Source organism: Megalops cyprinoides, chromosome 1 (genome assembly GCF_013368585.1).
Source record: "Megalops cyprinoides isolate fMegCyp1 chromosome 1, fMegCyp1.pri, whole genome shotgun sequence".
Lineage (NCBI taxonomy): Eukaryota > Metazoa > Chordata > Actinopteri > Elopiformes > Megalopidae > Megalops > Megalops cyprinoides.
The window spans coordinates 14,344,383-14,357,299 of NC_050583.1; the positions used below are offsets into that span (position 1 = coordinate 14,344,383).

Sequence of the window (12,917 nt, forward strand, 5' to 3'; positions counted from 1 at the left end):
GGGGGTGAATCACTGCAAATCAAAAAGAATGTGGATGGAGGATTGGTTCAGCACAAAAAGGGCAAAGAGAAAGTAGCAGACTGGCATTTAGACAGCGATAAAGACAGACGGTCACATTGTTAAATTGATGGTATGTCAAAATGGAAACAAGTAACAATAGGTGGATGTTGTATTAATCTCAACAAACAAAAAATACTTTAAACATCAGGTTAGACACCCTATTACACACTGCCGGTCAGACCCCACCACTCCATCTCATGTAATTAGGAAACATTTGGTCACCAATCTGTGTCTTTCATTGATTATAAAATAATACAATACTTTGTACTATACTATTACAGAGCACAGTATAGTGTACAACATTTGCAGTCACTCAGGTTCAATTTAAAAGGCCTGGCTTGTTCCCTAAATTCATTTAAATGGTTTCATTTGAACTGACATAAACAAAAAAACAGCATATATCAGGGAAGAGGTGCAGGTGTTTGATTTTCATCACAAACTATTGCAATAAATACAAAAAAAAAACCTCGCTGAATTAAAATTAGTGGGCCGCTAAAGGAGGGGAGACCGTGTGTGTAAAATGAGACAGGTGGATGGGGCAGGACATGTAGGAAGCAGATGGTCATGTGACAGGAAGTTGGTCCATTCTGCTAAAGCTTCCCCCAGGTGTCCGGAGGGGGGAACTGTTCTACATCACCAGTTTCATCGTGCGTTTCTTCCCCCAGTGTGAACGTAAGCTTGTATCGCAACCGCATCTTTTCCTGAGACAGGGAACGGCACACAGTGACAATCCAGTCTAAAAGAGTTCAAGTGTTTTGTGTGGCATTTTCTCAGAAGGAATGCTGAAAATGCTTACTAGCAATTCATTTTAGGTGCAAACTGATTAAAAACTAGTTGGAATAACATGAATAGAACAGGGTGCATAACATGTGGTAAAATAAGTGACAGTGAGTGTCCCTGCAAGTGTGGCACTATATTAGTATGCATGACAGTGTACTAGTAAGTATGTAAAGTGCATGAGTTTGTGTGTGTGCAAGCATACAGTTATGTTAGTATCAATGAGTGCACAGGGATCCGTATGTATGAAAGTGTATGGCTGAATCCTGTGTACGACAACATAAGAGTGTGTTATACACTTTATTTTGTTCAGTTCTTCCACAGTCCAGGATTGCGTATAGTTGTATCTGCATCACCAGCAGGATCAGTGTCGAACAGGGTAGTGTGTCTGTGTCTGTGTGTTTGACAGGATCAGTGTCTGTGTGTAGAGCAGCGTGTAGTTGTGTCTGTGCGTTTGACAGGATTAGTGTCTGTATGTAACAAGATGCAGTTGTAACTGCGTTGGATTAGACAGGAATGCAGTACCTTGTGAGGGTTGGCCAGCAGCAGGACCTGAGTGATGGCAGCAGGGGGCAGGATGGGGTTGAAAGCTGGGAGCTCTGTCCCCGATGGGGGCTGCAGCTTCACCTTCATCACCTGTGGCAGGAAACAGGGAGAAAGAAGGACGGAGAATAATGTAGGGCAGAAATGCAATCGCATTCAAAAGAAAATAGAAAAAAAAGATCTTAGCTCTGAAGTAAATGCAGGGTTGACGTCACAAAACAGAGAGGAGGAGTGGAACAGATGAGAAGGTTAGCATCTACAGTACCAGTCAAAAGTTTGGACACACCTACTCACAGAAGCATTTTTCCTTATCTTTACTTTTTCCCACATTCTAGAAAAATAGTAAAGACATCAAAACTATGAAATAACACTAATGGAATTATGCAGTGACCAAAAAAGTCTTAAACAAATCAAAACTCAAAATTCTTCAAAGTAGCCAAAAAAATGTTTTAATAATTTTCATCAACTTCACTATTTATATTTATCAAAGAGACACATTTCAAGTATTTAAGCATGTCAAGCATAAAGTCAAAAAAGACTTTGAATATATGTTTCCCATTATCTTAATCAGGTGTGACCAAACGTTTGACTGGTACTTCACCTATATATGACTCAGTAGAGGATGTAGATGCTGGTCATGGACATGCTGTAGGAGGGGGAGGAGAGAGGTGTATGAGCAGGTGGAGGGCCTTACCTTGGGAACAGCAGACTGGAAGCGGATGTTGGTGACAGGGACAGGGGCAGAGGAAAGCATGGAGATGACAACAACCAGAACGTCCGGACGAGACGGGGGACAGTCCCGGGCGAAGTGGAACAGCACCCGCAAACTGTGCCTGTCAAACACAGTCACCGGCAACAGGCTACCTGTGCAGAGGGAGAGACACAGCCTTCATTATATGCACAGGTGGCTCTGACTTCAGTGAATATTGCAGAATTCAGCGCCTTCAGCACCATCTTCACCGAAACTGAACACACTCTTACTGGGCTTAATGGATTCCAGAGGCACAGTCACGTTAGCCAGAGAGATTTCGGTTGGGGGTGTGGGAACAGGGGACGTCCCTAGGCTGGGCTGGGAGTTGAGAGTCCCCGGTGGCTCGGCAGAGAAGGCCGGGAGGATTGGGCTAGGATTAGTGCTGGACTTGTGCTGGAGATCCCGCAGTGTGGGCTTGGACTGAGGCTGCTGCTTGTCCCTGAAAGGAGGAGACAGTAGCTACGTTTACATGCGCACATTTTTTTCCATTCGGAATGAGATCATGATGGTTCCAAACAAACTGCTTACATGAAAGCGATTGGATAGTCTACATGTCACAAGTATACAATCAGAAGAGATACTCTAGCCAACTAACGTTAGTTCTAGAGCGGACGGGTGGCTACACTATACCTACTACTTTGGGTTGGTTTATAGGATATTGAATAGAAACAGCAACCTCTGACTTTAACCTGAAAAGTATCCGGAAAATTGAATACAAAAATCTAGCCTACAACCATAATCCAAATGTACGAGTACTGTGTGTGAGGTGGGAGGGGGAGGTGACTTGTTTTCCTCGGAGACAGAACTCTCCGGTGTCTTAGGTGAGCTGAGCCAAACATCAACACTGTATTGGGCTGCGGTAGCCAGCAGCCGTTGTCCCATAATTTCCTCCATTATGCCAAAAAATGGAAGGTTGGTAAGGGCTGCACCACTTTTGTTTTGGTCAGATTTTGCCTTACAATACCCACTCTTCAGCCCCTTCCAGCGGTTCCTAATTTGGTCAATAGACCTGTTTACCCCTGCTTCATTAAGCTTCTCCCAAACTTGCTTGAACAGCTCGTTGTTGCAGGATTTGCGCCCATCTAGTTGCTCGACTATTCTTAATTCTTTGACAATGTTTAGCATAAGCGTGGTCTCCGTTGTCGACCAATTTTTCGCACTGGCCGCCATGTTTTTTAACTCGGTCATGCGTGGTAAAACATCAATACATCACTACTTCGCGTAATGAACATGCGCAGAAAGTCCCAAGTGCAGAAGGCATTCCGATTGAGCATCTACATGGCTAATATTTTCCTATCAAACGGAATATCAGATATCTACACCACCTCTCTAAATCCGATTGAATTCTCGATCGGATTGGGGTATTTCATTCCGATCGAGGTGTTTACACGAGGCATTTTCATTCCGATTGAGCTTGAATCCGATTATTAATAACGGAATATTAGGCTCCATGTAAACGCACCTAGTGTGAATGCTCTGTTATAACACGCATGTAATCGGGTTGGTGGTGAAACACACATTGCCAACAAGTACAAGGGTTCTCAAATGACTTATCTACAGCTTGCTGTGAATGTATTCACTCCACCATTGCTGCACAGTGCTCTTTATAATAAGTATATCAGAATTTTACATACATTTATAATAATGATGCTTTGTAAATCATAAACCGTACGGTCTATTATTGCATGTCATGTGACCTGCGTGTAGCGCTGAGGCAGGACATACTGTAATTGTGTGAGTGATGAGCAGAAGCACGTGTGATGTGTGGCTGCGCGGCGCCACGGTTACCATTTGACCTGCTGACTCTCCGGGGGCAGGGACTGCTGCAGCAGCGTCTTCCCCAGCAGGTCCAGCTCCTCCAAGGCCTTGCTCCCGGCTGGGGCTCCGCTGGGCGGGGCCGGGGAGGGCGTGGTCACCGCTGGCCTCAACACCGCGGCAGGGACTGCCGGAGCGTCTGTGTCCACGCTCTCAGAGGACTGACACAGACGTGCAGACAGAGCTGAGTCTCGCGGGTCGCACTGAATAAGTCTCCGGCTCAAATCCTCTAATTTGCTATTACAAAAAATACTGCTCAAGGACATGCATCCACTACTGGCAGACTGATTCCCCACTGTAGACTGTTTAGACTGTATTAGACTGTTTGCCCACTATATGCACTTTTGTACGTCGCTTTGGGTGAAAGCGTCTGCTAAATGAATAAATGTAAATGTAAATGTAAATGATTCCAAAGTGTTGTACATTACAGGCACTTAGCAGATGCTCTTATCCAGAGTGACTTACATAGATTACAATTTTTACATGTTATCCATTCATACAGTTGGACATTTACTGTGGTATTTGTGGGTTAAGTTCCTTGCCCAAGGGTACAGCAGCAGTGCCTCAGTGGGGAATCAAAACCAGCATCCTTTCGATTATGAGCCCTGTTCCATACCACTATGCCACACTGCTGCCCACTGCTGTACATACTGTAAACTCCATGGTCTTGGAATAAGCTCCAAAGACAGGTCAAATTAAATTCTTTCAGTATGAAAGTGTCGAAGTGTTTTAACCACAGTGTTGTGACTGAGGAGTGCACATGTTCATTCTGCATATTGATAACAAAATGTGCACATGCAGATTCATAAAAAATGTTCCTGGGCAAAGCCTCCTCTTGCTGCAGACACACCTGGCCAATCTAAGTCAATAATAACTTGGTGGTAAAAAGCTGACAGGTCTCATAACACATTTTTGTTTGAGTGAAAGGCAGTTTCTGTGGAGAGTCTCTATATGTATGCACTCAAGAGAGGGATATCTACTGTATGGTTATTGTGTATTAGTGAAGAGACCTTTCTGCAGAAAAAAAAAATGTTTTTTGAGGGGCTCATATTTTTTTTATCATTGAGCACCTAGCATACCTATCACGAACAAGATGACAAGTTCTCAGCTTACACAGTACTTTGGATTTCAGCTCTCAACTGTGGACTTATATGTACGATATGTATTATTACTATGCAATAACCTATCAAATGGCAGATTCTGATTGGTATATTCTCGCATGTGTGAGTGTGTCCCATTCTCACCTGAAAGGCGTTCCAGGCAGAGGAGTCCCCAGCGTTTGAGGCTGAGCTGGAGCTGGCGGCGACCTCATTCAGACCTGTGAGAGCGAGATACATATGAAGGAGGAGGAGATGCTGTGACCGTCAAACAGAGACAAGGTCTCAGAGTAATCCCCTGAAATTTTGAGGTTAGCGTGTGTGCTCTCACCTAACGACATGAGCTCGTCGTCCAGAAGGCTGATTCCAACCTCGGGGAAGGGGGCCTGCGGACCAAGGTCCTTGGAGGGGAATTCTGGGTAAGAGGGTGCCGCTGGAGGCGAGGTGTCCAACCCTGTCAGGTCTAAGAGGGCCGTGCTGTTTCCTGAAGAGAAAGGAAGCCAGCTGTGTCGGCTGCTGCTTCAAACCCTGTTCCTATTTGTCCATCAGACATCAGACGTCCACTCCAGCTGCCACCTCCTCTCACCTGTGATCTTGGGCGTGGTGGTGCTGTCCCCGTTCACCTCCTCCCCCTTCACCAGCTGCCGGTACAGGTTGATGACCTGCGTCAGGCTGTCGTTGGCCTGCAGGATCTCCGCTGCCGTGGTAACGAGAGACAAGGTAATGAAGGCGCTCTGTATCCGCTTACCACAACCCGCCCTGTGTGCTCACCACCCTATATCACTTCTCACAGCCGCTGAAAGCAGGGCAAAGAGGCAAACGTAGTGTAATCGTCTGATGTTCTCACCCAGAGCCTCGTCATTGTCCTCTGTGTCACTGGCCAATCTGAACAGTGTGGGCCTCATCTTCTCACAGCGCTGGTACAGATCCTACACACACACACACACACACACACACACACACACACACACACACAAACAAAATTCACAAAGATTAAAGAGAAACTAAAGTACATTTCATAGCTTTCATAGCACATTAGCTCTTCTCCCTTTGTTACCATCACAGTCATAGTGCATACACATATTAACACTCTCACAGTGCGTTATTAGTGTACTGTCATGTCCAGTGTCAGTGCCACCAAGTCAGGTGTTGATGTACTGCATTGACTGTAAGTGAAATACTGGTGTAAAGACTGAGTAACACGGTGGTGTATTATCTCTCAATTATGTATTATCTCTCAATGAAGTGTTGGCATCAGAATGTTTTAATAATTTTTCTATTAATTCTCAGTGGAGTACAGATGTGCTACATCAGAATCAGAATGTACATGTACAGTATAAACTCAGTGAAGCATTGGTGTACCGTCAGAATATTCATATATTTTATTAACTCACAGTAAAATACTCATGCACAATCACAACGTACATGTACTGTGTTAACTCTCAGTGAAGTGTAGGTGTACAGTACATTCAGAGAGTACATAAAGTATTGGCTCTTTCTCAGTTCTGTGCCGCTGTGTGGTCTTAACGTGGAGGTACTACATTCACCGTTATTCACAGCAATACCGGTATACGTGCCCGACAGCACAGACCTTGATGAGCTCTTCGTTGCTTTGGGAGCAGTTCTCCTTTTTGTATTCGCCCAGTAGCTGCGTCAGCAGGCGAACACTCTCCTTCACTTCCTGTATGGCGTTGACTCGCTTTGACACCTTCTCCATGCGTTTCTGGTCCTGAGGGAGTGAGGGGGCAGAGGCATGCTGACACTGACACACACAGACAGACTTCCACAAGCAAGTGGAGTTTGCTGGCTTTCAACTGTCACTAGCATAGCCACACAGAGGACAGAACCACACAGATACAGGTACAAATACAGGTACAGGTACAGAGAGACACAGTGCACTCAAAGACTTACTGCTTTAGAATAACACGCTGAATCATTTGAATAACAGGTATGACAGGAAACTTCAACTTTGTAAAGTGCACAAAGGAAATAACTCATCTGCACCCTGGGGTACACACACACACACACACACACACACACACACACACGCACTCACGCGCACTCACTCACCTCCTGGACCATCTCCTTAATGAGTTTGTTGGCTGCTCTCAGGTCTTCAGGGTGAGAACTATTCAGCAGGCGAGATAACATCTACAAAGAGACAAGGAAATAAGAAGGGATTGGGGGAAAGGAACAGTAGGGAAATCCGTAATAGATCATTTGAAAGAGAAAGACAGAGGCAGGTTGGTGTGAAACTATTAAATATCTCCAAAATACATCATGAATTAAACATCCCTTTCTCTTTCACATCCCTTTACCTTTGACTTCTCCTCATCCTCAAAGATGGCATTTTTGGGTCTGGGGGGTGGTGGTGGGAGGGGTTTGTCATCAGGGAGAACTGGATCCTGCTTGACAATGCCTGGGGAAAAAAAAAGAAAAAGAAATCAGAGATAAGGGAATACATCTCCTGCCCCCAGACAGCAGTAATAGTAATGGCATTTCTTTATCATAATAAGCATCACCCTAGTAGCGAAACTGCATTTTAGCAAAATGTTTCTTTCCTTCACATGTCATTAGAATCACAGCAGGGTCTGCTGCTGCGTGATTTTGCTCACCCTGTTTCTTAAGCATCTGGTAGGCGTCAGAGATCTTGGTTTCATCTGGCAACCCTATGGTCCAGCTGTACATCACCTCCAGCACCTTCTTCTTCACTGGCTCTGGGGCTCGAGTCCCCAGGTACTGAGAGAGAGAAGAGAGAGCGAGATCTTCAGACTGGCACACTGACCAATGTATCACATACCACCACACAAGTATAACCGGATCAGCAGTATTGCATAGTAGTAAGGAGCAGGGCTTGTAAACAAAAGGTTACTTGTTCAATTCCCCACTGGGACACTACTGTTGTACCCTTGGGCAAGGCACTTAACCCAGAATTGCCTCAGTAAATATCCAGCTGTATTGAATGGATGACATGTAAAAAGTGTAAGCTATGTAAGTCATAATAATATACTGTAATGTAATGGATCGCCCACAAAAACATGTACAGAAACATGTGGTAAAGTATCAATCAGTTCAGTACCTTGGGAGACACCACCTTGATGAGTTCATTGAGGAAGCGAAATTTGCCAACCTCACTGTGAAACCTCTTCCCACAGTTTTTCATGCAAGTCTCCAGCACCTGGTGATACACAGCACACTACTGATGCAAAAATGCCATGGACATAACCTTACAGTGTAACAGAATACAGCACAACTAATTATGCAGGACAACTTCTTGGAAAATCTCAAGCTGTATCACTGTGACAATGTGCACCTTTAATGAAAACACTGTCTTTTCTGTAGGTACACAGAGCTAGAGGACAACACTAATCATTAATATTAGCTGCATTAATCATTTCTGCGTCTGAGTATTAAGTACATACACATACCAGGCATAATCACAGAGCAACATACAGTACATGCACAAGGTTGTCATTACCCAAGCCACATGGATTCTTTCATACCATTCAAAAAAAACACATACACTAACATCACTGATCCCTAAATCTGCCAGAAAGGTAATGTACATAGAGACCTGGACTAGTGGTTGCAGTTTCAAAACCCCCTTGGTGAGAGCACTGTGGTTGTACCCCTTGGCAATGTGCTTAAGCTGAATTTCTTTGGTGAAATATCCAGCTGCATTGGGTATTTATTAACTTCGAGTCACCCTGGGCAGAGGCTTGCAAAGTAAATGAACGGTGTGAAGAAATGTAATGTGATCTCAGTGATCTGCTGTATTCCCTCCCCTCACCGTGAGAGCTTGCATGGCCTCCCATTCTTGCGGTGACTGGATCTTGTGGGCTAGAAGCCTGGTGGCCAGCTGAGGCCTTCAAAAACAACAGCAAAGCAATCAGAGACTGTTCACTTAACATGTACTTTGAGGGCAAGACACAATAAACAGTGACACATACAAGTAAACTTAATGTGTCACCACTGCACGCTTCATGTTATTCAGACCTGGACACAAAAGTAACCAGATCATTGACATCTTTCAAACAACTTTTTTTTTTTACACAGATTTTTGCAGACACAAATCATCTTTACTGTTCGATGACACCGGTGGATAAAGTCACTCTGATGCTAAAAACAGAGACATCTGAGTAAACAGGCAAAGTGTGGCAAGATTGTCTGCCATCCCTTATGTGAATCTGCTCACCCTTCCGCTTCATTGTTGAGCTGTTCACAGAAGGCTCGGATACTGTCCCAGTCTGCCTCTTTGTTCAGAGGGTTGGTGGCTTTGTCTGTACAGACAGATAATGCAATCAGCCATGTAATCAACACAGTGACTATTATGGAAGTAATCAATATTGAAATTATTCAATTGTTCTTGCAAATACAGTTCTTTACAGGGGATTGCTTGTTTCATGCACCTAATAAAACAGATGAGGGTACAACATCCATAGTTACACAAGTATGGTTTCCAATATGTTTTCCGTTCATTCATGAAACTGTTTACACTGAATAATTGGAAATCTTACTGCCTCAAGGCATGGTTAGTTACGACAGATGTTCAGACACTGTATTAAATACTACTGTCCTAGTTTGTGGATGCATCGCCTTTTGAGATGGGAACCAAAATTCGAATATGTGCAACAGTGAGATAACAACTGTTCAGAACAGTTGAATAGCTACCGTATTCCAAGACTATACAGTGGACATCTCGCCAAGGCAAACAGAATAGCTTCCGATAGGGCGAAATACTGTCGCAACGTGTGTGCAAGCTGCAGTTTCTCGTAAGATGGGACGCTACAACCAATGTTTTCATCCACATCTGATGATACTGAGGGGTGTGCAAAAGCTCCATGGCCAAAGTTTCCACAGTCCATTTCACTATTTCGATTGTTTGACAAATGATAACAATCGTAACAGTTTTCACCCGCTTGTAGATATAAGCACAAAGCATCCTAGTTTCAGTGACAAAACCACTTCGAATCTCGGTTTCATAGCCGGGTAAGTGGGTGAAGTTCAAACTGCCATGTCTACAAAGATATGACCACTAGCTAGCTAGATGATTGTGTTCTATTGTGTTAAAACGGGGTTAGATAACTGACATTAAAATAAAGATGACGTCTATCAAAATTCCCCAAGAGACCCTTTACAGACGCCGTTTTGTTAGTTAGCTGGCTAGTTAACGAGCTAACTAGCTAGTTAGTTGACATGAGCCATCTGGATAGCCTGCTATCTGGCTGACTGGTCGACTGACTTAACTCTGCCACAAGTGACTCCTCCCCAATTTCCACATTGACACATCCAGCTAGCTAGCTCACCAACATTAGCTTTAATTTGCACCTGCCTCGACCACCGGCCATATTAACAGGAGACTGTAATCACCTGCACTACCCATCAGTTTAGGAAAGCAGCTAACGTTAACTTAGCATGTCAAGGCACAATTCGCTTTTAATGGCAGGGTGAGGTCTGTTTGCTAAACTGCTCCTTTGCTAGACTGTAGTTCACAACATTTTTCTGATGTTGCCAACAATCTCGAATCGCGACCATCGTATTACATCCCTCATACTTCTGAAACTACCACCCCCTACTGCATCTCTTTCTTCTCTAGAGTTCCTGACTCTAACATATGTCAATGGATCTCTATTAGCTCCGTATGACTCACTGATGCGAGACTCCAAGCTATCCTCCTCTGGCGGCGCCGCCATCTTTCTGGGGGATTCCGTGATCGTGCCAGTCGAGTCTCGCGATGTATGGACCCGCTGTTCTCGCGCGATCGTTTCGTCAGGCTTTGCTCATTTTGGGAGGATCCAGTGAACCAGAGTGAACGTATAGGGTCCTCGCTGTTATGTTGTCAAGGATACGAGTCGGGGGTCTGCTTAATAAGTACAGTTCATGGTACTCAAACCGGACGCGTGAGCCTGCACAACTTAATTAACACTTCTCTGTAAACGGAGCACTGGTTGGCGTGGATTCTTTTTAGGTGTTTGTTAATATCAATGCAATTGTTTTCAATACTTGTAAACGGAAATAATCTGTAATGATTATAACTGTAATGTTGCCACTCACGCAGCAGACACCGAGAGATCGTTTGGACAGCAGTTTTACTGCTCGGGCACTCGGGCCGTTATTCATCTGGCTGCGGTCCACGCCAAGAACCGTTTCTCACTCACAAAACCAACAGAGAGAGAGAGAGAGAGAGAGAGAGAGAGAGAGACGTCTTTTCAGTGCAATTCTTGATAACCTGGGGGTCCCCGCCCCCGGCTGCTCCGCCAACCCTCCGCAGTGCATGACAGACACAACATTCCATGCACTGCGGCGACGGGCAGAGAGCAGGGTAATGGCCAGACTGGACCGTGCAAACACCACACAATGCACGCAACACCAAGCAACACACAGGTCATTACATTAGGCTACTATATTACCATTTTCAGTATATCTTTTACGTATCGCGAACTGAACTCTGCATTGTAGTCACCGTATGTGGATTTTCTTTATCAGAGACTCTTGACTGACCCGTATTATAAGAAGACGTTGATTATTATTTTGTGTGAAAGCAGATAGCCTGAAAAATACCTTTGCTGCCCCAATAATATTTGTCAGTAATTGTGCTTACAATTATGAATTGTACACCACCTACAGTCGAGGTGGACTGAGAACATTTTTTTAAATAAAGAGCTTTGATCAAGTGACATTGAAAGTGTCACTCTTGATTTCTGTTCACCACTTCAGTGTTAACGGATGGTTTAATCTTCAGGTCTACTCAGGAAGGCAGGGAAGTGCAGAAGGGGCATTGTAGGTGGGGACAGGGATCCAACTTATATAATTGTGCTCTCTTCTTCTGAAAATTCTTCTGAAAATTCCTGAAAATTACTCAGGTGTTGCCACTGACCTTGTGTTCCAAATTCAAAGAGCAGGACAAGCAACAAAACTCCAATCAGCTTTTCACCCAGGTCATAGTCCAGAAACTGCTCTTATGGAACTTATAGTTGATATGCTCTCTGCCCTCTTTCTGAGGCTTTATCTCTCCACTTGTTTCCTTGTTCTTTCAGACTAAAGTTGACCATCATCCTTCTAAATCTCAAAACTGTTGCTGGTTGAGCAGGGGTTTTACACTTTTCGTTCATGTCAAACCTATAATACAGATTTTGGTTTGTGCTGGTCAAAGAGGTTTCCTCTGGTCTCACCACACTGAAATATATGGTGCGCCACAAGATATTCATTAGCATATAGTTTTGTGTCACACATTTTTCCCCTTGATGAGATTGTTCAGAAGCATGGAGTCAGTTTCCATTATTATAAAGATGAATTTGTCTAAGAGAAGGAAAGAAGAAGGAAACTGGAGCTTCTTTCTTTCCCTCCCCTGGCAGGAAAAAAAAAAACTCTTGAGACCCTAAATGAACAAAAGACAGAAGCACGTAAGTGAAGTTATAGTTACAGCATGAGACACTATCCCATATTAGGTTGAACCACTGATGCAGCATCTTTTGGCACAGCACTGACTGCCAGCTAGTAAGTCCCTTTAGGGCAATGCTGCGGTACAAACGGACACTAATGCCAAGTTTTTGTCACCAGATCTGCAGAAACTTAGAACCACTTGGTGACACGCACAGCCTATAAGGTTGCCAGCTAGTTATGCCATCAAAACATGCAATTTATGCATGTAGCTTTAAAAGGTAGCAGAAATTCACTAATAAAAGAGAAAATAAGCTTCGTTTCTTTCTGAATTCCCATAGTCCTGTCCCGACCGAAATGGCTTTACAAATAGCGACTTTTTGGAAATCTGGCAGTTTTCCTCTCTGAAGACTTGGCAACAATGGATACACACACGCCGCATTCGTTGCGAGTGATGTGTGGACGGGTCACGGGTGACACACAATCACATCCGA

At 44.1% G+C, this 12,917-nt stretch overlaps 1 protein-coding gene across 1 annotated transcript; it reads right to left on the minus strand.

Annotated features, from left to right (window-relative positions):
* On the minus strand, positions 1 to 10,755 carry LOC118778566 (ADP-ribosylation factor-binding protein GGA1-like). Its single transcript, XM_036530166.1, has 17 exons — positions 10,694 to 10,755; positions 9,239 to 9,323; positions 8,834 to 8,909; positions 8,123 to 8,221; positions 7,659 to 7,782; positions 7,362 to 7,462; positions 7,114 to 7,194; positions 6,635 to 6,772; positions 5,891 to 5,972; positions 5,630 to 5,740; positions 5,375 to 5,527; positions 5,191 to 5,264; positions 3,920 to 4,107; positions 2,362 to 2,570; positions 2,075 to 2,244; positions 1,363 to 1,473; positions 1 to 761 (listed from the first exon to the last, which is right to left on the minus strand). Exons 1-17 carry the CDS (start codon positions 10,734 to 10,736, stop codon positions 651 to 653), a joined length of 1,956 nt encoding a protein of 651 aa, XP_036386059.1. The 5' UTR covers positions 10,737 to 10,755; the 3' UTR covers positions 1 to 650.
* Between the last annotated feature and the right edge of the window lie 2,162 nt (positions 10,756 to 12,917).